At 40.2% G+C, this 26,818-nt stretch overlaps 1 protein-coding gene across 1 annotated transcript in view; it reads left to right on the top strand.

Moving 5' to 3' along the window:
* Window positions 1–4,334: 4,334 nt before the first annotated feature.
* Window positions 4,335–26,818, top strand: part of IPO7 (importin 7) — a 49,269-nt gene continuing 26,785 nt past the window's right edge. The window contains exons 1-2 of the mRNA XM_072619471.1: window positions 4,335–4,604; window positions 25,204–25,285. Coding sequence (XP_072475572.1) covers window positions 4,521–4,604; window positions 25,204–25,285 — 166 coding nt within the window. The 5' untranslated portion in view covers window positions 4,335–4,520. The remainder of the gene's footprint in view (window positions 4,605–25,203; window positions 25,286–26,818) is intronic.

Here is a 26,818-nt window from a genome sequence, read left to right as displayed (position 1 = left end):
GCTCTGGAGAAGAAAGTGAGTCTGGTGACTTTGCACAGACCTGTCCCACTTAAATCCAATTCACTTGCAAGTCATGGTATCACCTCCCTGATGTCATGGTCCTCTTGGAGAACAAAGAACAACCTCACAGTAGCTAGAACAGATCTGCTCTGATGAACAGAATGGGCAACAGGATTCACATTTGGTTACTTCGGAGAGGACAGTGGTCTGGCTAATTACTGGGGTTATCTTCTGGGTTTGGTAGGGCAAAAATACCACCATTTCCACAAAATACATCAGACTGGCTCCCATGGGATATCCCATGGGATAACAGTAGCTTTTTGCTGTTCAGTCACTCCAGCTATGTCTAACTCTGTGTGACTCTTTTGGGGGTTTTCTTGGCAAAGACACTGCAGTGGTTTGCCGTTTCCTTCTCCAGCTCATATTATAGATGAGGAAACTGAGGCAAAAAGGTAAAGTAATTTGCCCAGAGTCATGCTAGTGAGTATCTAAGGCCTTGTTTGAAGTTAGGTTTTATTCTAGACTCTACCCACTGAGCCACCTAGCTGCCCTACTAATCGCTATCATTTATATTGCACCTACCATGTGTCAGGTACTATTCTAAGCACTTTGCAAATGTCATCTTATTTGATCCTCACAACAACCCTGGGAGGTGATTGCTATTGTCCCCACTTTTTCAAATGAGGAAACTGAGGCAAACGGATGTTAAATGAGTGGTCCTAGGTCACATAGCATCAGTGTGTCTGTGGGCCACATTTGGACTCAGGATGTTCTGATTCCACAACTCCACCCAGCTAGAACTGAGCCAAAAGCACCCACATTTCAGAGGTCATCTAGTCTAATTCCCTTTAACAGATGAAGAAACAGTCTCAGAGGTGAAGTTACTCACCTGGGTACAAGATACAGATGCTTTCCTGTCAATCCATAAATCAGTAAGAATTGTATATACACCTGACATGTTCTGGGGACCATTCTAGGTGTGGAGGATACAAGAACAAGCTGAAACAGTCCCTGCTTTTAAGGAGTTTATAATCTAATGAGGAAAGACACTGTACATCAAAGGTCTTTGTCAGAGGCTGGATTGTGCAGGGCCAGAACCTAGCTGGGCTCCTTGGCCGCTCCTGAATGACAGAAGGAAAAGCACAGCCTCTGGCCTGGTTTACCAGAGCCCGTGGACTTGGAGGGAATCATTTTGACAAGGCAAATGCTGACGTGGGGAAATGTTCGAGGGAGAACCCCACAAAGGGCTTCAGGTTTTAATATTTTAAGGGTCACCCTCCTGGGAGGGTAAAATAGGAGTTCTAAGTCACTGCTTCGTATTTAAGCCTTTGGGAACAGGTGGTTGTCTTTTATGCTTTAAACATTTCTTTTGTATGGAAGAAATAAATAGCTGTTCTGAAATACCTGATCGACATTGTACACCGAGTACTTTTCTACTCCCTGTTTTCAGTGAAAACTCGAGACATGAGCCCAACTTGAGCTAGAAGTGATTTTTCCCAGGGGTTCCAGAGTGGGAGTTTAAAGAGCTAGAAAATTTGAGAAAAAAGAGCTTTACCCTTCCCTTGGCAGGGCAGACTCTCCCAGGACTGAATTAGGTGCTCCCACAGGAGTTTAGTGCTAGAGGCCCTTTTAGAGGGAGAAGGTAAATATTTTACCGATCCCAGAGGGGCCCAGCAGCGGGTCTCTGGTGTTATAGGGATGCAACAGGAGGAAGAAGGTACTAGCTGCTGGAGGGATCAGAAAAGACAAGGAATTTGAAGGAAATTGAGGAGGGAGAAAGAACCAGAAAAAAATGGGGAGAAATGCCCCCCCCTGCCAATTTTCAATTATTTTTTCCTAAGGGAGTTTCCTATCTCTAGGGTTTCTTCCACCTGACAAATTCAAAGAGAATAGTTCTTCCTAAAACAAATATAGCCAGCAAGTGGTATAGCAGAATTGCTACAATTGGTGTCAATTAGTCTCTTGTCAGACACTTACTAGTATTGTTAACTACTGACAAATTATTTTTATTCTTCATTTGTCAGTTTCTTTCTCTGGATATACTCATGTTATTATGTAGAAAGTAATAATTATGCTTCTAGGTAGGTTGTTGTGAAACTGCCTATTGGACATGTCCAACTGGATATCCTATCCACTGAAACATCTGAAACTCCAGGCATCTGAGAGAGAGCACATTATCCCACTTCTGTCTTTCTGTCTTTCTTATTTCTGAGAGTCAACACTTTCCTCCCCGACAACTCTTCACATTTAATCAACAATTCTCCTTTCCTATCATTATCCTCCCTACCTTCCTTTTTTTCATTTACATAGCCACTATGCCAGCTCAGGCCCTCTTCACCATTTGCAATAGCAAAAGAAATAGAAAATTTTTCCTGACCCTAGTCTCTTCCTTCTTCAATCCGTCATAGTTGTCAAATTGATTTCCCTAAAATATAAGTCCTTCTACTGATCAATAAGCTCCTGTGGTTAAGTCTTGTTTCTAAGATCAAACTTATTTGTTTGATTTTTAAAGCCTTTCACAATCTAGTCCCATTTCCTGGCTTACTGTACACAATTCTCTTTTAAGTATTCTGTACTGTAGCCTGACTTGTCAGACTGCCCCATACATATTCTATTGTCTTTCACCATAGCTATCCTCCAGGCTTTCCATCTTATCTCTTAAAATTCTTAGCTTCTTCCAAAGTTCAGCTCAAATTCCAAGCTCCTTCAGGAAAACTATTCCTATTTCCACTTTGGTAATACACTCCCCATCAGACATTTCTCTGTGTGTGTGTGTGTGTGTGTGTGTGTGTGTGTGTGTGTATGCCTATGTGTATACACACATATGTATATATACACATATATTTATTGAATTTTTTATTTATATCTTGTTTCTCCTCAAAGGGATGCAAACTTCCTGAGAGGATCATTTTCAGTCGTCCTCATCTATGTCCTGCCACTGGACCCAGGTAGCTCTGGAGCAGAAAGTGAGACTGGTGAGTTTGTACAGCCCACCCTCACATAAATTCAATTCACTTGCAAGTCATGGCATCATCTCCCTGATATCATGGTCCTCTTTGGGAACGAAGGACGGACAATAACAAGTACGAAGCTTCCTGAAATTTTGGGAAAGTTTCGCTTTGTCTCCATCTTCCCGCACCTGACAGAGGGAGACACAAAAGTAAAGTAAAATGGTCAGTGATGGAAGCTCTCCCTGGGATGTTTCCTTCAGATATTTCAGTGTCAAGTGAACAAGCACTCCATGGAGATGCGGTCCTACTTACAGTTATTTCCTTCTCTTGAGCAAGTCAGCATCTTTTCCCTATTTTTGCATTTTGTAACGTTTTCATCTATATTTTCCCCAAACAACTTCCACAGAGAATCCATACAAGGAGCTTACAGGCTTTACCACTGGGTTATTACAGGGAGCCCAGGCCTGGTGAGGGCTGGTCTTCTTCTACCTGGAGGTGAATTTTCTTTTTCCTATATGAACAAAAGTTAAATATCTCTTTTTAAAAAGTTTTGCTTGGCTGTCTGAGATTTCAAACTGTTCCAAGGCTTATGGGCCCTTATTTATTTTTTAAGGTCAGAGTTACTAATTGTGTAGAGTGGATCCTTGTGGCTAATTGGGAAACTCTCTAGAGAGATAATGGCAAAATTCTCTTAGTGTGGTCCATGATTGTGGTTTGAACTAGGACGGTGGTAGTAGAAATGGACAGGGCGAAGTGAAACTGATCAGACTTGAAACCTGATTGGATGCCAGGGAGGTGTGTGAGCCTGGGCGAAGGAGAGGAAGGTGTCAGCTCTCCAGGAGGGGGAGGGGAACGCTGGACACCTGGAGGTGGGGACGTCTAAGTCCACAGGGGCGTCCAGGGGGAGATGCTGACCAGCCTAAGGAGCCCAGGCTAAGCGTGGGGTCAGTGCAATAGCAGTACGGGCTGGATCTGTCCATGCAGAGGTGATGACCAGGCGTTCATGCACCCAGTGGTCCTCACAACAACCTGGAGAGGCAGGCGCTGCTATCAGTCCCAAATTACAAATGAGGAAACTGAGGCAGACAAAGGGTAAGGTGCCCCAGGGTTCCCACAGCTCCTGCCTGAGGCTGCCTTGGCACTGAGTTCTAGGCACAGGTCTGGTACTGTCTACACTTAGCCGCTTAGTCAAGAGGAGAATCAAGGTATCTTTGAACACCGGAGTAGAGCCCGAAGGAGGAAGTGGGGGAGCGCACGTGCTCCCCCCAAGCCTTCTTTCCCCGAGACCCTGGGGAGGGCGACGCTCCCAAGCCACGTGGGTCGTCGTCTGGGGGAGCTGAGGGACTACAGCTCCCAGAGCGCCCCGCGCGGGCGCGCAGAGCGGAAGTGGCCCGCGCGCCTCCCGCCTCCCCGTCTCGGAGAAGAGGCTCTATCCGGGGCCTTGGCGCTTCTCTTTCCTTTCGCGCCGGTTGCCGCTGCGGAGCGCGGCGGGTCCATGTGCGCAGCGAGCGGCGCTACTCGCGGCCCAGCACGACCCCGAGCGCTCCCCCTGCCCCCGGCTTGCCGGCCATGGACCCCAACACGATCATCGAGGCCCTGCGGGGCACCATGGACCCAGCCCTGCGGGAGGCCGCCGAGCGCCAGCTCAATGAGGTACGGAGCGGGCGGCCCCGCGGGGCCTGGCGGGGAGGCGAGCTGCGGGCTTCGGCCGAGGCCCCTCCGGGGAGGGCCGAGGGGGCGCTCCGGCCCGTGGCAGCGGCCGCAGGAGGGCCGAGGCCGGCGCGGACAGGAGAGGCGGCTCCTGGGCCCGGCCCGGGCCTGGGGCCTGAGGCGGCGGCGGCGGGGAGGGCTCCCCCCGAGGCGGGGCCGCCCGGACACATGGCCGGGACACTCCGAGGTCAGGCCTCGCCGCCCCCGACCCGCCCTGGCCGCCCGGTGTCCGGGCCACGTTGGACCGCGCGTCCCGCGACGTGTCCGGGGAAGGGGCCGGGGCCGAGCAGGGGCACGTCCCGCCCTGCCCCTGCGGGGGCTGGGGGCCGCCCGCATCCCTACCCGGGATGCTTGGCAAGGGTGGCAGGCAGGCTCGGCGCGGCCGGCGGGCTGCCGCTCTACAGGTGTGCATTCTGTTGCTTCTGGATGGACCCGATGACCTCTGACCGGCCCTCCCCCCGCCGGCTTCGCGGTCCTAGCATCCCGAGGCCCCGGGCTGGGGCACCCGGTTCCGGTCAGCGGCCCCGCCGCCCATTGCCACGTGACCTTGGCCACCGATTCTGTCTGTTTCCCCAGCAGGAGAGCGGGGATGATTCCTGCCCCCCGCTGCGGGGCGGCTGCGGGGCGCTGGGCTGGGGCAGGAGCGGCTCTGGCCCTTGGCCTCCTGGGCGCTCCCTGCCCCCTGAATCACGGCGGTGACATTCAGGGGTGCCTTTAGGTAGCGGTTCCGCCCGGTCCAGCTTCGGGAGTCGCGCTCCTGTGGCTAAACTTCTGAACGGGCATGAAGCAGCATTCCTTCAACAGAGGGCTGCGTGTGATGCACGCTTTCCGTATTCCGAGAGTTGGGCTTTGTTCTCTTTCAAAGAAACCCTTCCCTAGGTAGGATTCTTTATCTCAGTGGCCTCTGGTGAATCATTTGTACTGACTCATCAGCGAGCGCTGGGTGTCCAGTGGGAGATGACCATGGGACCCCCAGTTGTCGATGTCCGATGGGCAGCCGACAACAAGTCCAGAAGGGAGGCGGCACAAGGATTATCCTCATGATGAGAGCGTTTTTGCTGTCTGTCCGTGTTAAGATGGGTCACAGCATCTTTGAAATACTTACTATACCCTGAAGAAGAAGGACCATTGCTTTCCTTCAACCCCGCCTATTTTTTCTGAGGCAGTGCACCTGCCAACTCTAGAGGAAGCCAAGGGACTTATTACTGGATATCCTAGAGAACGTTAGAGGTTCTTGGCCTCAAGAAGCTTCAGTTTTCAAGCAAAGCATTTTAGTTCGCAATGCTGAAGTAGTTTCTGCTTTGCTCTCAGATCCTAATGTTCATTTTCCATCCTTGTTAACTCGTGTATATGTTAGTTTGAATTGGACTGAATGTTGTCATACAAAGGCTGAGGATTGCTTCTTGGTATTCTGAGTACCTCAGAGTCACCTTGGGCAAGCAGAGCTGTCAGATGGAAGGAATTTCTGCTATGAGTATCATTATTTGGTTTTCATTTTGCGATATACAAATTTTGGGGTTAATATATATCTTTTCCTGTATCACTTTAGAGCACTATAAAAGTTTAAAGAACTGCTTTTTGTCCTTAAAAAAAAAACCCTTTTGGCTCAGTATTATACTATAATGGTTAAAAACCATCTTCTGGATTTACCAATTTAACCAGAAGAGGGGGGAAAGGTAGACTAGATAGCTAATACAGTCTATCAGACAAAATTTATTTAACATAGAGATGAGTCCCTTAACCAGCCAACAAGTATTCATTCCTCTCCGTCAGGCACTGAGCTACCTACTAGACACAACAGAACAAGCATATAGAGATGTATAAAACACCAGGTAGAGCCAAAGTAACCTTGTGGGGGAAGGGAAGAGCGATTGGGGAAGAACAGGGAAAGGCAGCATATAGAAGGTGGTGCTTAAGCAAGTTCTGGAGGAAACCAGAGATTTGAAGAGAAAGATGGAAGGGAGAACATTCCAGGCATGGGGGGCAGCTAGTATGCAGATGTTTGGAGATAGCAAATGGAGAGGCCTGTGTGCACAACTGCAAGAAGGCAGGTATGGCTGGATCTCAAAGAATGTGAATGGCGCTGGAAAGGTGGGCTGGAGCCAGCCTGTGAGCTGAACACTGACCATGAAGAAATGGCACCGCAGACTGTTGGCTGGATTGGAAGTCCAGTGACCCAGCTCAGATCCTACGTCAGATCATTGTGCTGGCCTCAGTTTCCTTATCTGTAGTAAAGGGGGTGAATTAGATGACCTTTTGAGATCGCTTCCAGTACTAATTCTTTGACCAAGTCCAGTTGTGTTTGGAAGATTTGAGGCAAATGATCTGCAGGAAAGCTTTAAACAGTTTAGTCATTCTGGCTATCTTTTTTTTATTAAGTGCCTACTAAGGGTCTGGCACTGAATTCGGGGTTGAGGATATTGCAACACAAATGGAAGTCTCTTAAGTTTCTCTAGGAGCTAACATTCTATTGAACTTGTAAATATTCAGTAAGTTCCGTTCACTTTGAGTTTGCACAAAACTCAGTCCTAGGAACTGCTGGCCAAGCAAAGATAACTAACTGTGCTTAAGTCTAGTAATGATAACAGTTGATATTTCCATGATACTTTGCTTTTTGTAAAGATTTTCTTCAAATACTCCTGTGAATTGGGGAGAGAATGAAAGGGGACCTCGGGAAGGCAGGTATGAAATTGGCTATAAAATGAAGGAAACTGAGGCTCAGGGAAAGAAAGGGACTTTGCTAGGATCTCAGAACTGAGACCCTGAGCCTTTTTAAGTCGTCAGCTTTCCATCATAATATGCTGCCTCTCAGTGGCTTTTGAATATTTTGAACACTGCTGAATCCTCAAATTTGTCAAAGAATTTTTGGCAACCTGCCTGGATTTTGTGACCCGGTTGACATTTAAGGTTTGCATCTTTTTGAGAGTTTATGCCAATTACTTTTTTTTTTCACCTGGAAAACTGGTAGAATGTATTCTCTTATCTGTCAGAGCTTATCTACTCTACCAGTCCTATTCCTCCGCTTTTTAATCTTTTCTGGGCAGCTTCTTATGATTTTGGTTAATTAGTTCATCAACTGGAAAGATAATGATTCAGGAAGCACTTAGATAAATCTTTATTAGAGGTTTAAATATAGTAAGAATGAGGAAGTGATGTTTTGTTTTGGACAAATCCTGTTTTGGGAAAGGATAGAAACTGTCAGCTGTAGCATTCCATTGATATCATTTTTCATTAATTTTGTTAAAAGAAAAATGCAATTGCTATGACATTTTCTCTGCAAGATAAAGCTATACGTAATCATTGTCTATACCTATACTAAAATATATTTAAAACCACTTTTATGATCATGTATGTATCAGAAGAGAACAAGATTGTAAGGCAGCAGTGGTTTGGTAGAAAGAATACGGAACAGGAAGCTGGTACACGTAGGTTTCTAATCTCAGCCCTGCCTAGTACCTTACACACAGGAAGCATTTAATAAATATTTCTTTGGATTGAATTTTTAACTTGGCGGTTTTTAAAATCTGACCCCAAAGTGTCTGTCTTCTGATACCTCCTCTCCCATCTCCATACTTTCACTAGTTCTCTCCCATGCCTGAAATGCGCTCTCTCCCCTCACCCTTCCCTTTTAAAATCCCTAATCTACTGCCTCCAGTTACCCCTTCCTAAAATATCTTGTGCATGTTTGTGTATAAAATCTTTTTTGTATATTTATATACATATGTACATTGTATGACAAAATATAAGCTTCTTGAGGTCAGGAATAGTGTTGCTTTTATGTCTTTCTATCCCCAGCATCTGAAAAATACCTGACCAATAGTAGTACTTAATAAATGTTTGTTGTCTGTGATTCTACAAGAAGAAATAACTTTTGCGTTTTTCCAAGTTAGTTGAAGGTTCAATTAAACAAATATTGATTTATTAAATACCTTCTCTATGGAAGACACTGGGCCTCTTATAAGACCAAACTTATTACTTGTGTTTGTGCAACTTAAATTTTGCAAATGAAAAGGCATTTGTTGAGCATTTATTATAAATTTCAAAATATCTTCATTTCACTGGTTAAGTATAAAGAACAGATTTTGTTGTTGCTTAATTGTTTTCAGTTATGTCTGACTCTTCCTGACCCCATTTGGAGTTTTCTTGGCAAAGATACTGAAGTGGTTGGCCATTTCCTTCTCCAGCTCATTTTGCAGATGAGGAAACTGAGGCAAACAGGGTTAAATGACTTGCCCAGGGTCACACAACTTTGCATTCAGGAAGATGAGTCTTACTGATTCCAGGCCTGACACTCAATCCACTGCAACATCTGATTTTGTAAGAGCCTTAAAGGGCAGGAACTTTTTTATTTTTGTATCCCCTGTGCCTAGCACATTTCCTGACACTTCACAGTGGCCCTTAGTGGTTGATTATGCTACACTGTGCTAGTGTGGTCAAGTAGGAAGTGCTGGATTTAGCCTCCCAGAATTTGAGCTTAAATTCTAACTTTGATACTTAGGACATTTGTGAACTTGGGCAAGTCATTTACTCTCTGGGCTTCAGTTTCCTTATTGTGTAAAATAAGAGGTCTGGGCCAGTTGTTCTGAGAGTCCTTCTAGCTCTAAATCCTATGATCCTCTGAAAGGCTAACTTACAGTTGACTGGTTCATCATCTTAATGTCTTTAGGAATGTACGTAGTTTTCCTTTATAAAGATCAAATGGTAACATACTTGAATGCTAACATATAGAATGGTTTCTGTATGCATTCCTTGATTTTTTGGTGGTTGTTCAGTTGTTGAGTTATATCTGACCATATGAACCTGTGGAGCATGCTGTCCAGAGAGTTGTCTGGCAAAGATACTGGAGTGGTTTCCCATTTCCTTCTCTAGTGGAATAAGAGAAACAGTTGACCAAGGTCACACCACTAGTGAATATCTGAGGCCAGATTCCTCATTCCATGCCCAGTGCTCTATCCACCCAACCATCTAGCTGCTCACCTTGATATTTACAAGTCCCTATTAATAAACACCACACAGAGAACTACTTTGCTTAGGTGGGAGTGATAAGAAAAGGGTGGGGGAGAAGAGGTTCACAGTCAGCTTTTTAATTCAGCCGGGTATAGGAGATACAAAGATAAAAAGTAAATATTCCCTGCCCTTGAAGACCTGATATGTCTATTGTTTACTTTTGGAAGAGTGAGGAGAGTTAGTTTGTAAAGTGACAATATTTTGCAGTTTATTGTTATCCTCGTGCAGATGAAATCACCTCTTAAAACGGATTAGAAAGTAGGTGAGCCCCACAGGAATCTTATTCCTGCAGATTCTTATTGGGAGATAATGAAAAGCTGACTTAGAGTGACTTATTGGCTACTGTCCCTTGCACAATGATGCTGTTTTCCTCCTTTAATGGTAATATGATGAGAGATAAATGCAGTTAGATTGTAGTAGACCCTGGACACAGAAGGAAAGCCCTACTAGGCTGCATTTATCTGTACTGTGACCATACAAATCATTTAATTAATCTGAACTTTTTCCTTTCTTCCTCATACTGATGAAATCACACACACAAAAAAAATTAGACCAATAATTGTATTATAGCTATCTTACGGGGCTCTTAGGTGAGGAGGGCTTTATAAACATGAACTATGAAGTGTACTTGCTAAGGGCAAGACACTGTCTTTATTTGAATACACAGTTGAAGAAGAAATTAATTTCTTCAGGGGATGGATAAAGAATTACTGGCATTTTAAAATAACATTCTTTGATCTCATTTGAACCTTCGACCAATTTTAAGGTAGGTACTACTGGTATTACTATCTCCAACTTACGGAGGAAACTGAGGTTCAGAGAGATTGTAATTCATTGTCACATAACTGGTATCACTAATGTCACTGGAATCCAGGTATTTTTGACTCTTACGTCCAGCCCTCTAGCCCCTCCTAACTGCCCTGAACCTCTTTGCAAATGTTTACAATCTAATAGGAAACCCAATACGTTATAAAAATGGATATAAGCAGAAACTGATTTTTGTCTTTATCCTAAATTCTTCCACACTGTCTTTATTCCCTGCACTAAAGAACTGCTTGTTGATTGATTGATGTAATAAAATTGAATATAATAAGTGCCCAAGTGAGACTTTAGCCCTATCCTGGAAGGTAAAGGAAAGCTTTGTGGAGAAAATAAATAGCCTTTGGCTGGACTTGGGATGATGTTCAGGATTTCAGCTAGGTGAAGCAGAGAAGATGGGAGTACCAGGCATAGGGCACAGCTTCCCTTGAGCACATGCTTGTAAGAGGAAAAGTTCCAGGAATCAGTTTGGCAAGATCATTGAATCTGCCAAGAAGAAATAGTTTCAATCACTTTTCACCGATAAATATTTGGTTTACCAAACTTTTTTCACAGTAGTAAATTTGAAAAGAAAATGTGGAAAGTATCACCTAATTTTCCACTGTACTCCTGGCTCCCTCCCCCAGGAGAGTTGTCTTATAATAATAAAGTAAGAAAAAAAAAGTCCAGCAAAACAAGTGGGAAAAGTGATACATGCAGTACTACACACTCATGATATCCTATCGCCTACCTCTGCAAATAAATATTCAGGGGTTGGGGTACAGTTTAATTTTAAAGTTTTCAATTTTTTTAGCATCACTTTTCCCAGTGTGTCATAAACCTGGTTTTTAAAAAGATTGTGTAGATATTTGTTTTGATTGAGAGCCATTTAAGCAGCTATCATGTTTAATAATTGCTCTGATATTCAAACAAGGTTAAAGTTAGCAGTTTGATCTTTTGGGGGCTAGTTTTTCATAGCACAGAATACTTAAATTGCAACAGGCTGCATTCCTAGCCAGCCCAGCCACCTCACAAAAGTGCTGTGGGTCACAGAGAGAACTAGACAAGGGTAACTTTGCATATTGACTGGGAAGAGGGCAGGTGAAAATTCAACAGCATTCTTGGGACAGGTTGGGGTGTGGGTTAGGAGAAGAGTATATTATCATTAAGAAAAGGCAAACCAGATTTGAAACAGGATTTGGAGTTCTAAAGTGTCTTATAAAGACTTACCTGATGCAGAAACTTAGGAATGCGATCATTTTATCAGGCTGCCCTCTTGATGATTTGGTGTGGCACATATTAAATTTATTGTGCTAGATACCTTGTTATATATGTATAGCTTGGGTGGTCAAGTCTTTTATCCTGCTCTCTTTACTATCTACTTTTATTTACCAATAAATGTGTAAAGAAAAGTTGCCTATTCTTGAATACCTTAACTAAGAAGGAAATCCTTGGATTTATCTTTCAAGGCAGCCTCTTCTACACTACATAGTTCTGGTTGTTTTTATTATCATTACTATTGCTCTTATTGTATTTGTGAATTCAGTTTTTAAAAACCTATCTGTAAGACTTTTTTCACTTATCTCTATTAATGTAGTGTTTGTTAAACTTGGCCCAGTGGTCTAGGTTGGTGATCTCTGTATGCTGACTGTCCTCCTGCTTTTTCTTCCAGCTTTGTGTTATCTGCATATTTTTAAGCATGCCATCTATACTTTTAAGTAATTGATAAAAATGTTAAACAGGACAGGGCCAAACAGAGATTCCTGGGGCATTACACTCAAAGTAGTCCGGGTTGAGATCTGTCTGTCCATACCCAGGAGGCAGCTTGGTCCAGTGGAAAGAACACTGAATTTGTAGTGAGGAGTCCTGGATTCAAAAGCCATGGTCTTCCAAGTACCCACTTTGTGTGCTGTTGGACAAGTTCTGGGTCTCAAGTCTTCTGATTTGTAAAATGAGGGAGCTTGTACTAGAAGCCTTCTAAGTCGCCTTTAAGTTCAGTCTTTATGATCTGAGGATGGCTTTTGGAGTCCAGCTAATTTATTTGGTTCTAGATCCATGTAATTTACTCTATATCATAGAAGCAGCTGGGTTGCATAGTGGAGTGGATAGAGCCCTGGACTTAGGAATCAGGACTACCCTAAATTCTAACTGTCTCAGATGTTTATAAGCTTTGTAGTGGGCTCGTCCCTAACTTTTTAGTCTCAGTTTTCCCATGTAAAATGGGAATAATAATCTCACTGAGCAAGGAACAGATGAGGAACAAATTTAGATTACTAATGTCTTAAAGCATTTGATGCTGGTCAGAAAAACCTACAATGTTCCATTGTCAGAAAATTAAATAAGTTTAGTATGGCATGTTCTGTTTTCAATGAAGCTAGCAAAATGTCTGCTAAGTGCTTAATTTAATTTGAGTGCTTATTGATTGATTTCCTTGTCTTAAAACTTAAGGTGGTCCAGCTTATGCTCAGTTTACCACCCGGTCCCTTTAGCCTAGAGCTAGTAAGCATTTTGTAGGATTTGAAACTGCAAGAAAACCATTGGATCATTTTTTTCCATCTCCCATATTTTACAGAGAGGGAACTAGGATCAGAAAGGAGGAGGGACTTGCATAAGATTGTATAGCTAGTGAGTGACAGAACTAGAACTGGAACTCCAAGGTCCTCTAACTTAAGTGTTATGATGCACTGAAAAATCTGCTGTAATTAAGTCACCCTCTTCCTGCCATTTCTTTCAGTTAATGTATTAAAAGAGAATAATACTTCCCCTCAAAAAAGTAAATCAAAGAAGATAAAGTAGAATTCACCAATATAATTATGACCTTTTACAAAAATTGTGTCATAAACTCCTTAGCAGAGCTTTGTTTTGAATTCAATTTTTAATCCACGCCAACCCCACCCTGGGCAACATTTGAGTGATTTCACTTCGGTGCTTAGACCCTTTATCTGTTAGAAAAGCTAATTTTACACAGGCTTGATTAGTGTTGGGTAAGGGGAGAATAGTGAGCATATATACCATGCATATAATAAAATGTTTTTGAAGGTAGAGTATATTTTATAAGCTGTAATGTGTATATTCTTAGAAGAAAACATTCCTAAAGTTGGAATATAACAGTGGATACTACTGAATTTGATAGATAAGGAAAGTCCTTGAATTCTTTGGCTGTTAAACAAAAAGGTCACCCAGTGACACAGCATGTTTAGGAGAATGCTTTGAGAACGCTTTGCTTAAAGATCAGATTAATAATATGCTGTAGAAAAGGAGGTATTCCCAGCTTCTTCTGCAGGGTTTGGTGAAAAGATGTTTTAACTTTGTAGTTAATTGAGGGCTAACATAGCTAACCCTAACCTCCCTATCATGTGGTAACTGTCAGAATAAAATGAGATCAGATGTGCCGTGGAAATCTAAGGTCCTAATATTATTAGTTATAATTCTCCCCTTCTAGTATTAGGGTTTAAGATTCTCCTCTGAAGGCTGTGGTAACTGAAAGGCATTCATTTTTTCAGAGTTTTGAATTAACTTTTAGCATGAAAATGACTGCCTAAATAATTGACAAGGAACTCTGAATGGCTTATACTTGTTAAGATAATACCAAGAAATTGTGGTAAAACATTGAGGAAAGCTTTGTCCTTAGTGACCTGTGCTAGCTCGAGTTCATTTTGTAGTCCAGGGTTTTGTTACTGCCCTAAAGTAAATGGCTTGCTGTGTGTCTGGAGTTCTCCAGTCTTTCTTGGCTTTTGAGGAGGGAGAAGTCCTGAGATCTTTGGGAGCCAGCTTCAAGAGGGCCAAGGCAGTTTCTTCTCTGCTTCTAGTGCTTCATAGAATCATAGACTTCGATCTGGAAGAGGGAACCTTAGAGGCCATCTTACAAATGAGGAAACAGACTCAGATGGCTTAAGTGATCTCCCAGTGTCAGGCAGGTAGGGTTTTGTGTCGGAACTTGAACCCAGGCCTTCCTGATTCCCGAGTTCAGTGCCGTATACTCTATGCTGCTTCATCTGGGCCATTTATCTTAAGCTCTGACCACTCACAAATTGCTTGTGTTCTTAGCAAATCCTGAAATCTGAGGTGTGGTTGAACAAAACTGGAAGTGATGGACATGTCTACTCCAAGCTTGTTATTTATCAGCTAACACTATAGCACAGCACTCCTTTTCTAGCATCTCCTTTCATACGTCCAAATCTTTCAGTGCTTTTCTGAATCAACCAGCTCATCATTTCCCAATTCCAACATAGTCACATCCCATCTGAGAGATTATCTATGAAAGTTTTTGCCCCAATTTTCTGCATTCCTTCTGTTAGCTACATAGATAGATTTTATTTATACAAGAAAATTTTGATTTAAAATAATTGAAATTATCCTTTTTATATTTCAACAATGCTCTTGCTTTATATAGTTTAAGGTCTGATACTGCTGAATCTACTTCTTTTGCATCTTTTTCCCTGGTTTCTTTGAAGTTCCTGATCTTTTGTTCTTCCAAATGAACTTTTTTATTTTTTCTAACTCAGTAAATTTTAGTAATTTAATTGGGATGACATTGAATAAATGGTTTAGTTAGGTAAAGTTGTCATTTAAAAAATTATATTGGCTCTACCTACCCATGAACAACAAATATTACTTCAGTTATTTAGATCTGAGTTTATTTATATAAAAAGTGTTTTATGTTTATGTTTATATAGTTCCTGTGTCTGTTTTAGCAGATATCCACTTAGGTGGTTTTTATAGTCTAGGTATTTCTAGGTCCAAGACAATATTGAATAATATTGCTGACAAATTAGTGTACTTTTCTCTATTTTTCACTTTTAAATCTATTTTAACTTTGAGGTCATCATTACTGTCTTTTTTTACATACTAAATTCTACTTCTGCTTTTTTTTAATCTGTGTGTATCTCATTTTTATAGTGTTTCCTCAAAGCAATACTTTGTTGAATTCAAATTTTTAATCTGCTACCCATTTCTGTTTTACGGTTAAATTCATCCTGTTCACATTCTAAGCTGTAATTACTTGTTGTGCGTGTTTCTCATTCCAATTTTGCCTCACTATCCTTCTCATCCTGTTTACCTTTTCCCTCCTCACTCCTCTGCATACTTCTACCCTCTACCTTGCCCCTCCTATTTCTTTACCTACCTACCCCTTTAAGAGTCCCTCCTTTATCTTCTCCCCCTGCCTTTCCTTTGCCCTCTTATTTCTTTCTGAATTTAGAAGACTTTTATACCTTTCTCTCTCTCGCTCTTTGTGTAGTTTTAGCCCATTCCCAATGAGAGGGTTCCAGCACTACCAGCACTCCCTCACTAGCTTCTTCTGTATCACTTTTCCTTTTATGCCTCATTTGCATGAGATAATTGCTCCTTTTTATCTCTCCCTACAGTTTTGTTTTTTTTAGCATCACCCTTTATTTCAGCCCACATCTTCCTTTCAAACTACCCAAATAGTGATCACAATCACAACAGTATTGCTAATATTTTTGCATATAGGAATTAAACAATTTGACCATGTTAGGTCCCTTATAATTAGCCTTTAATGTTTACCTTACATTTCTCTTGAATGTTATATATTGAATTTTCCTTTAAGTTCTGGGGTTTTGGTCATAAAATTAAATGTTAATTTTTGTTCGTTTTTTTTTTTTTCATTCAGAATTATACTTTTCTGGGTTGTTACCCTTGGTCATAACTCCAGCTTTTTTTTGCTCTACAAAATATAATATCCCAAGATTTTTGGTCCTTCAGCATAGAAAGCTGTTAGGTCTTATGTAATCCTTATTGTAGCTCCATGATATTTAAATTTTTTTTCTTTCTTATTTCTTGCAATATTTTCTCCTTAACCTGGGAGCTTTTTGGCTATGGGTATTGCTGTAAGTTTTCTTCCTCTTTCAGGTGATAAGGGTTTTTTTTTCCTTTTTGTACTTTGCTTTCTTATTCTAGGACTTCAGGGTAATATTCCTTGATAATTTGTGATATTGTATCAAGACTCTTTTTTTAATTGCAATTTTCAGGTAGTCCAACTCTTTGATCTGTTCTCCAGATCAGTTGTCTTCCTGATGACGTTTCACTTCCTCCTATTTTTTTCATTCTTTTGTTTTATGATTTCTTGGTGTCTTAGAATGTCATTAGCTTCCCTTTGCCCAATTCTAGTTTTCAAGGAATTATTTTATTTCATAAATTTTTGATTCTCTGTTTCGAGTTGGTTGATTTTCTTTTCATAGTTTTCTTGATTTTCTTGAATTGCTCTTATTTTTTTCCTAATTTTTCCTTGCTCTCTCTTACTTGATTTTTAAAATTCTTTTTAAGTTCTTCTAAGAACTCTTTGTGCATGGAGTCATTTGATCTTTCTCAGTGAAAAAGGAGTGACTTTTTCAGCTCCATTGTCTTCCTTTGAATATGGAGCCAGATATTCTCTGACTCCGTAGTCATTATCAGTGGTTTTCCTGCTTTCCTTTTTCAGCCAATCAATTAGCAACCATCTATTAAGAACTTTGTTCCAGGAAGGGGGCTAAATCTGGGACTACCAAGAAGAGTCAGAGAAGTCCCTGCTCAAGCAGATTCCATTTTAATGGGAGACAACCTGTGTAAATAGTCACATATAGTGTATCATTGATTGAAATCTTTTCAGTCCTCATCCTTTTTGACCTCTACAGCTTTGATATTGTTGACCCACAGGGTTATTGCCACCCACAGGGAAAGTGAACCAGCATAGCTGAAGTAGCCAGGTACCTCCAGGAAGAGACAAGAGAAGAAGACTTGTACCAGTCAAGTCACATCTCACCACCTTCCTCAGATCTCAGTGAAGATGCCCCAAGACCCTGAGTCCAGAGCCTTGGAGGTTCTCCAAGACTACCAACCCTGCTTTTTACTCTAGAGCGGCCCACCTTCTTAACAACTTGCGCAAACTCCCAACTGTCACAAATGGGCAGGAAAGCCCAAGAGTTTTTGGAGACCCAGGAAAAAAATTTCTTGCCACCAAAGTCCTTGCTACTGTGAAATGATTCAACATGAACAACTGATACCAAGTAAAATCCATCTTTATTAAAGAAGTTTTAGACTCTGCTTTGCCCATGGGACCTTTCCATCTAACTTGGAGCCTTTTATTACAAGTTACCTCCTCTATTAGAACATAAGATCCTTGACTTACTAAATGCTCATTTATTAACAATCATTCTTTTCGGTTTGAGCTCCACGGCCATTATTGAGGAGCACAATCACCATGCAGAAGGGGCCTGCTTTTTAGCCACAAATACAGTCTGCCAGTATTAGATAAATAAGCCCAGTAGCCCCAGGAATGGCAGTTCCCTCACCTTCCACCTGTCCTTCTAGCCTCTATCCCACAGCCATTATCCTAGTAAGTAATTTCTGTGGAGATTGTGACCTACTAATTGTTGCTCTTTGTACTCCTGCAACCCTTTCTTTCCCAGCAATCCTAGCTTCTGAAGACCAGGAGAATAAAGTTCTTTCTGCAGAAGCCCTTGGCACTGTCAAATGGTTCAACATCAGATAGGATTTCCAATAGTAGAAATAATATTAAAGAACATACATTACCATCTGTTTTGCCACTGTGCCCTAAGTACCATGGAACCTTTTTATCTGACTTAAAACCTCCATTAGACTGACTTTTCTCTTTGTATCCCCCCGTCCTTAGCACGTAGTAAGTGCTTAAGAAATGTCATTTCATTAGTTCATGAAATTCTGGAGTAGTCTCCTTTCTGAGTTCTTTGAGGCCTTGTTCTCTCTAAGTTTGCCTATATTTCTAATTACCCTTTCTTAGTTTCCTTTGCTGGACTGTCATAGAAAACACATCGGTAAAGAAGGGGTATATCCTTTTGGTATAGTATACCCAAAACTCTTTCCTGCCCTGTTTTCCCTCTAGGTACAGTTTATCACTTAGCGACCTAATCAGTTCCCATTGGTTTAGTTATCTCTATGCAGATCACTCTCAAGTCTGTTCCTGTATGAAACTGCTTATTGGACATTTCAGATTGGATGTTCCATAGATATTTCAAACCTCATGTTCATTCTGTATAATACAGAAGAAAAAAAGAGGAAGAATTCAGCAAAAACTAATCAACATATCCCCAAACTTATATGCAATTTTACTTCCTGGGCCATAGTCTCCCACTTCTTTAAACAACCTGGGATGATACCTTCTTATAACTTTTCTTTGGAGACAAGCTTGGGAATAATAACCATATAGCTTATAAATTTCTATTATTTTGTTTATAGTATGACCTCTTAAAGAATTTGATTTTCCTGCTAAAGTTATTTTCCTTAAGTGCATATCTGAATGGGAAACTCTACCACTGAGTAAACTCCAGTAGCTCCCTATTATCGCCGGAATCAGATTTTAATTCTTCTTTTTCTTTCAGTTTTTAATTCTTTACTTCGACTTTTGAAGCCCTTTGCCACCTGGACCCTACCTACCTTTCCAGCTTTTTATATATTACTCTTCTTCCCACACTCTGGCAAAGTCCAGCAAAGTGGAATTCTCTGTTTCTGACACTCTGAATGAACTCCTGTCTCCTGCCTCAGTGTTCCTTGCACTGAGGAATCCATGGAAGCCCTAAATTTCTTCAAGGTGGAGTTTATGCACTAGCTTTCCACATGAAACCTTACCTTATCCCTCTACCTGGCTAGTGCCCTCATTCCCTACCTTGAATTTATTCTTTATATACCATATGTATGTGTTCTCTCCCCTGCTAAAATCTAAGCTTCTTGAGATGGTAGGAATATCTACAGAATCTAGCGTATGCCTAACTGCTTGTTGATTGATGAAAACTAATTCATATGGGTTAGTAAAAAAAAACCAAAACAATCATGATCATTTTTATTCATCTTCAGAACATAGAATTTCATAGTTGAGATCATTCAGATGAACTCTTTTCATTTTAAATGAAAAAAACTTTTCATTTTACATGTAAAGATAAATGAAGCCAAAAGTCCAAAGTGATGAAATGACTGACATAGAATTAGGTGAGTCTGGTAAAGCTAAGAGACTCTGGGGGTTGAGTGTGTTTTAATATCTGGTGAATGAGAGAAGTAGAGACTAAGATAGCAGTAGTCACTGAGTTGAAGCTCTGCTTTTGAAATGGAGTTAGAGTAGTTCTGAATGATGATGAGAGCTTTTTATCTGAGATAAAAAGTCTTTGCAGTTAATTGTGAGGACCGCGTGAGGGGAACTGGAACTGAAAGACATACTTAAGTCATCAAGATGCATTTCTTTCTTGATTTTTCTCCTCACTCCAGGTTGATAGGGAGGGGCAGCTGAAAGTGGTTACAGTGGAATGCAGGTCTGAAGACCTTAGTTCACACCTCACTTTTGCTGCCATTTATAAATCCCAGAGGACCCCTGGGCCTCATTTATCTTTAAATGAAAAAAATTTTTTTCATTTAAAATGAAAAGAGTTCGTCTGAATGATCTCAGCTATGAAATTCTTATGTTCTATGAAGTACCTTACTCAAATATGTATTACCTTTGCTTTCCTCTCTGGCCAATTTTGGGAGCCAGTTTGAAGTGGGAACAGGGCTTTGGTCTTCATTCAGTGCCGTATTTGGTAGGGTATACTGAATCTAGATTTAGGCCAGCTGCTCTGGCATTCTGCCATTATGACCTCCCTTACTCATAGCTACCATGATATCTGGCTCCCAGCGACCTCCTCCTCTTGAGGACACTGACCATATCCATACGAAATTTGTCTACTTGAAAGAACATGCCTGAAAATGCCTAATAAAGGAAGCAGAGTTTATACATCTGTAAGTTTTGCTATTAACTTTTTTAGTACCCTCTTACGTGGGCTAATTTTTTTTCTGAATGGTAGAAATATCGACATTAAGGAGAACTCTGTATGATTGTTGATTTGAATGGGTAAGGCATAAGACTAGTACCCCCATTGAACTGAATGAGTTTTCTAGGACAAGTTGTGTTCATCTCCATTGTTTTCAGATTTTTCACAAAGGGAATCTTGATGTTGATAATCTATAATAAGATTTTAATTGGAGCAGAGGAAGTTAAACAAAAAACATTTGCCTATTTACATTATGCTCTTATTACAAACCTTTAGGGAATGAACCATTAACAATTTTCATTTCATCTGGGTTCATTTATCTGCATATCTAAAGATTGCATCTTATGTGGATCATTAATAAAAATACAGGTCTTAAAAGTTTTTTTTTTTCTTTTTTAATTGGCAGTTCTATTTGGATATATGGAAGCCTCAGTTGCCTTTATGTATAGGTTGAAACTCATCACTAGGCTGTAGAGAGACCAACAATTTCCTGTCTCTGCTTTTCTAAAAATAGCATTCAGTTCAGACAGATCCAACTAAGAACTATGCCAGTACTGCAACTTTAACACAGAATCATCCCCAAACTGAGACTCTAACCTTCAGTGAACTGGCATTTGCCAGTAGGTTTTAATCTGTTCCAGTTAGCTGGAGAAAGACTCTAAGTAATTGGTATTTTCAAAACAGCTACAGGAATCATAGAACAGTTAACTAAAATGGTTTTGTTTAAAATAAAGTCTGTAAACTGGTGTTAGAAATATGTAAAAACCCTTAAGATTTTCTTAATTTCTCCTGTGGCTGTAATTTTATTATCCAAAGCTTATGGCATTCTGTATACAGTGAGGTACAAAACTTCATTTGAATCAGCAATTAGGAGGATTCAGCTTAATGATTTTATCTTTTTTAAAGAAAAAATATATTCCTTATTGGATATAATGGGGTTTAGGGAAATTTGAAAGTTAGGGTTAACAAAATCTTATTTTAATATCTATTTTTTGTGTACTCAATGTGAGGAACTTCCTTCTTCCTGATAGCAAAACACTATTTTTTTTCACCAAATTTATTTTTTTATTTGTTTTCAATTTTCAACAACCACCTAAGTTTTAAATTTTCTCCCCCTCCCAAGACAGCATGCAATCTTATATGGGCTCTACACATAACATTCTTATTAAACACATTTTCACATTAGTCAGGTTGCATAGAAGAATTAAAATGAAAGCTAAACAAAACCAAATGTAACAAAAGAGAAAATAGTCTGCTTCATTCTGCGTTCTGACTCCATAGTTCTTTCTCTGGATGTGGATGGGATTTTGCATCATGAGTCCTTTGGGAATGTTTTAGGTCCTGCAATGCTGTGAAGGGCTAAGTCCATCAGTCCTCACACACTGTGGCTATTACTGTGTCCGATGTTCTTCTGGTTCTGCTCACTTTTCTCAGCACCAGTTCATATAAGTTTATCCTGGTATTTCTGAAGTCTGCTCGTTCATCATTTCTTAATACCACAATACCACAACTTGTTCAGCCATTCCCTCAATTTTCAGTTCTTGGCCACTACAAAAAGAGCTCCTATAAATATTTTTGTACATGTGGGGCCCATTTCCATTTTTATGATCTCTTTGGGATACAGCCCTAGAAGTGGTATTGCTGGATCAAAGGCTATGCACATTTTTATAGCCCAAAATAGGCTATATTGATCGTCTTTATCATTCTGCTGGATGATGGAGGCATAAAGTTTTTTGGTCATAACAGTGCTATCAGTAATGTTATCCCCGTTTTATAGATGAAGAAGGTGAGGTACAGATATGTTATTTTCCTGTGGTTATAAAGTTAGTTTCAGAGCCAGGCCTTGATTAGATTGGTCAGTCAGTAGTAATTTATTAAGTGCCTATTATGCCAAGTCTTTGGAGTTTTTCTTAACCAGAGGTGGGGGTGGAGGGATGGATGTGCACTTCTACAAATCTTTTTCATTTATATACTATGTTATAGTTATAAAACATTTCCATGTATTGGCAGAGGCTGGTAATTACACTGATTTTATAGATGAGGACACTGAAAGCAAGAGAAGACAAAATAAGCATTTATCCTTCCATCTTGACCTTTACAGCCATCCCCACCAAATGCCACATGCAAGGTAGACCCAAGATACCCCGGAGAAGAATAAGGAAGCAGAATGCTCCAGTTAAATTTGATCACCATCTCCCCTCTGAACCTGATAAAGACAGAGCTGGACCCTACATTGAAGAACATTTGTTAAGGCAGTGCTTCTAGCCCATTGTCAAATGGTTCCGTGTTAGAAACTGATCAATTTTATCTGTGGAAATAACATTAAAGACCAGATATTCCATCTCCTTTCCAGATATATCCTAAGGGATCATGGGGCTTTCCCATCCTGAGTTGCAGCTGTAACCTTTCATATATGTATGTGTTGTCTCGCTCGTTAGAATGTGAGCTCTTTGAGAGTAGGGACTGTCTTCGTTTTCAATTTGTATACATAGTTTGCATGTAAGTAAGTGCTTAATAAATGCTTTATTCATTTATGAAATCCTTACCTGGCACCATACTAAAGTGGGGAGAGGGGAAGAAAAATATAAGAATAAAAAGGCCCTGTCCCTCAAGGAACTTACACTCTAACAGAGGCAAAACAATAGTAAAAAAATAGTTAAGCAAAAATGACCAACATATCGATCCACTTGATTGCGTTCCGCTCCCATAATCTTTGCACCTCTGCAAAGAAAGAAGGGAGGGGCCTTCTTACCTCCCAAGGGAGCTGAAAAGCAGAGGGTAGGGGATACTTTTATGATGACATCTGTCTTGAAAGTCAGAAGCAGAGCTGGCACCAGGGATGGCTCACCTAGGCTCCTCCTCTCAAATGGAGAGTGGATCTCTCCAGGAGGAAAAGAGGCTGATATGGCCGGGTCATGCTTCAAGGTGAGGAACCCCCGAATTCAGACCTAGGGTTGAAGCTAGGCACTCCACTGCCCATTTCACAACCTAAGCAGGATCTTACTGTGGAGTGTTTTTACTTAGGTAGATAAAGCCCTCTAAAGACCCTGTGGATATTTGGGCCACAAGCTCTTCCAGTCCGTATTCATTATGATTTGAAGAGTGTACAGTACTAACACAAGGGGCATCCTGCTGGTTGGATAGAATGGAGCGACAGTGACTGGGGTTTCCCTGAGAAAAGGTTAATTAACTTCTCAGTATTTAAGACTACAAATTATAGAGAATGTGCTGACTGCTTTGGTGGAAGAAGGCTACTTCCCTAGAGAGTTTCCTATACTAGTGAGATCCCAATCCCTATCCCTACTACCAACGAAAGTCCAGGAGTCAGCACCATAATTTGTACCCAAAGTCTTTGATATATTTTGTTGGTACAAGTATTTGATGTAGTAGATAAAGTGCTTGACCTGAAGATCAGAATTTAAATTTAGCTTCAAATATTACTTAACTCTGACCCTGAAAAGTCACTTGATACATTTGCTTTGACTTCCTCATCTGTAAATTGGAGGTGATAATAAGATAATAATAGCACTTAACTCCAAGGAGTTTGTAAGATCAAAATAAATAATTTTTTAAAATAATTTTTAGCATTTATTTTTAAAAATTTTGAGTTCTAAATTCTTTCTAGCTCTTCCCCCTCCACTGAGAAGGCAAGTAACTTGATCACGCATGTGAAATCATACAAAACATTTCTGTATTAGCCATGTTGCAGAAAAGTGAAAATTATGCTTCATATTGCACTGTTTGTCAGTTCTGTGGAAGTAGATAGCCTTTCTCATCATGAGTCCTTTGGAATTCTCTTGGATCCTTGTCGTCTTCAGAGTAGCTGTCTTTCATAGTTGATTGTTGTGTGTTTACTTGGTTCTGCTTAGCTCACTTAATCGGTTCATATAAATCTTCCCAGGTTCTCTAAAACTTTTCCTCTCATTATAAAATAATCTTTGTAAAAGCATTTAGCACAGTGCCTGGCAGATAGTAAGGGCTATTTAAATGTGAGCTGTTCTTCGTACTATTTTAGGTCACCTTCATTTCTCAGTTCCCTTTTTTTCCTTCCTAGAGAACCACCCCTGTAACAAAGGATGAAGAAAAAAATAGTTAAGCAAAAATGACCAACATATCGATCCACTTGATTGCGTTCCGCTCCCATAATCTTTGCACCTCTTTGCACCTTTGCAAAGAAAGAAGGGGCCTTCTTACCTCAATTTCACATCAGTCTTAGGTTTTTGAGGTCTTCTTCACCTGAAGGGCATCTGTTTTGTTTCCAATTTCCCCTCCTCCCCCAAGTGTTAACTAGTTATTAGTTACATAATTAATTATGTACATATTCATTCTTTCAATCCTCTGGGCTTTTTGCCTGGCAGGGGATGTCTAGATTAAAGGGTGCATAGTAACTTTCAAGTCATTCCTAACATTTTCTATGTCCTTTTTCATGGCCATTAAATGTATCAGAATTTGATATCTAGAGACTGATTGCTTGTGTAACTACTTTCATTTAGTACACTTTTAAATACAAATTGTAAATGAACTGTCAAGTGGTATGTGAGAAATGGGCAGTTCTGTTCCGGGATCTTGGTTTAGGAACTTAGGTGTAAGTAGTCCACATATAAGTAGTATATAAGTGCCAAAGGAACTAATTTTTCAGAGAAGGGAGAGATCATACCTGGGTGGGTTCATTAGGGAAGGTTATAAGGAGGTGTGATTTTAATTTGGGCCCTGAAACAAGCCAGGAAGAGATTAGTGAGATCCAGTTTGGATGGAGCAGATGGTATGAATTAAGGCGAACACAACTGACCAGTTTGGCTTGAGTAGGGGGAGTCTGGAAAGGTGGGGGTGCAGATTTTTAAAGACTAAGAAATACTTAATTGGTGTTCCTTAACATGTATTTAGTTTAACTAACCACAATAAAAGTATGCTTAAATCTTGCTCAGTTGTAGAAGTGTTAAAATGTCATCCTCTCCTCTGCTTTGTAGGCTCACAAGTCCGTGAACTTTGTTTCAACTTTGCTACAAATCACCATGTCCGAGCAGCTGGATTTACCAGTGAGACAGGCAGGCAAGTTTGCAGAGACCTTTCTCTTTTGAATGTGCAAATGTTATTTTAAATGTTCACAATTGAATTGACTTATCCAATAGCATGTCATTTAGTGGTTTTTCTGCCTGTTGGGCTAGGGTCCAGCATCCTGGGTCATGAATGCCTGTGTTATCAGAGGCCCAGTGAGTAGGGTGTCACTTCAACTTAAATGTCTCAGTTTATGCCTAGAGACAATGGTATAATAACAAAATTAAAACATTTCTCCTTAGTAAATCTGAACTTGGAATATATTAATATAGTTTAGAATGATGGGCCCAATGAGTCATTTGCTTTATGTATGTTTTTGTTCTAGATTTCAGCCTGTGAACGATGATTAATTTGAACATCCAAGATTTAAGGACTACTTACTTATTGTTGAAAAACTCATTTGTGGAGCTAACTTTATAAAGTTTGCTCTTCTACCAATTTTTATTCTCAAGCTTATTTTATAGATAAGAACAGTTTAGAGTGGAAGTATGAACTTGGTTCACAGTCTGTCATTTTCTTATACCATAAAGGATTGAAATTTAGCATTCTCAGCTGATTTTTGGTGCTGCCCATGGACTTTGTCACGTTTATTTATTCTTTTGGATAACTAATAAGGGTCATTTCAATTTCTAAGCAATTTATGATGAAATTTAGAGATCTCCTTGACTTTTCAGAAGATGGGACTAAATTTCAGAGATGAACAAATTGAATCTACTTACGTCAGAAAATTAGTTTTTGGTGAAGAACATATCTGTTCTTTTTGATGATCTATGAAAATGCATGTAGTACTTGAGTTGCATAGAGAAGGAAAAGTGGAAATTATTAGCTCTAGTTGTATCACTTGTCATTAGAAGAGGCAGAAGATAGGTTGGCTTTTGAATCTATTTTGAAACCGGTCTGACCAGTGCATAAACAAATCAATAAATTATAAATCACAGAGCTAGTGCTTTTCAGTAATCAGCATCTGGTTCTTTCTCATAACTTTCATTTATAATTAAGGTCTTTTTTTGCATGTCTGAAGAGCACTGCTAAATCTATATGTTCCGCTATATCATCATTTTTAGTTAAGTTTGGTAATTAGCAGACAGACAACTTCAGCATTTTGACTACTGACAAGAAGGTATGGTCTGTAATCTACCAAATAGTGAAAGCTACCTTTCAGTCTTTTGGTATTCTAAGTGACTTTTGATCCAAGATGTGGTATAAAATACTTTCTTTAATGGTTTGAGTGAAATAATCTTGATTATCGAAGCCATGTGGCATATGAAATGATTTTGTTATTTGGTACTGTTTTGAAAGCATTGAAGAATATCTTATTTAACAAATTAACCTATAATTTAGAGCTGTCTTGCAAATTACTGTTTGCCCTTGGAAAGGAGAAATAATTTTTTTTTCTGATCTAATGCCTTGAAATCTTGATCTCCTTAAAAGAATTATATATTCATAGCATTTTCTTTAGGCTGTGCTTTCAACACAGCAGAAAGCCAATGTCTGAATTATACTTAGTCAACTTCTGAAATAGTGATG

Source organism: Notamacropus eugenii, chromosome 6, assembly GCF_028372415.1.
Source record: "Notamacropus eugenii isolate mMacEug1 chromosome 6, mMacEug1.pri_v2, whole genome shotgun sequence".
Taxonomy (NCBI): Eukaryota; Metazoa; Chordata; class Mammalia; order Diprotodontia; family Macropodidae; genus Notamacropus; species Notamacropus eugenii.
This window is presented reverse-complemented; position numbering and strand designations above follow the sequence as displayed.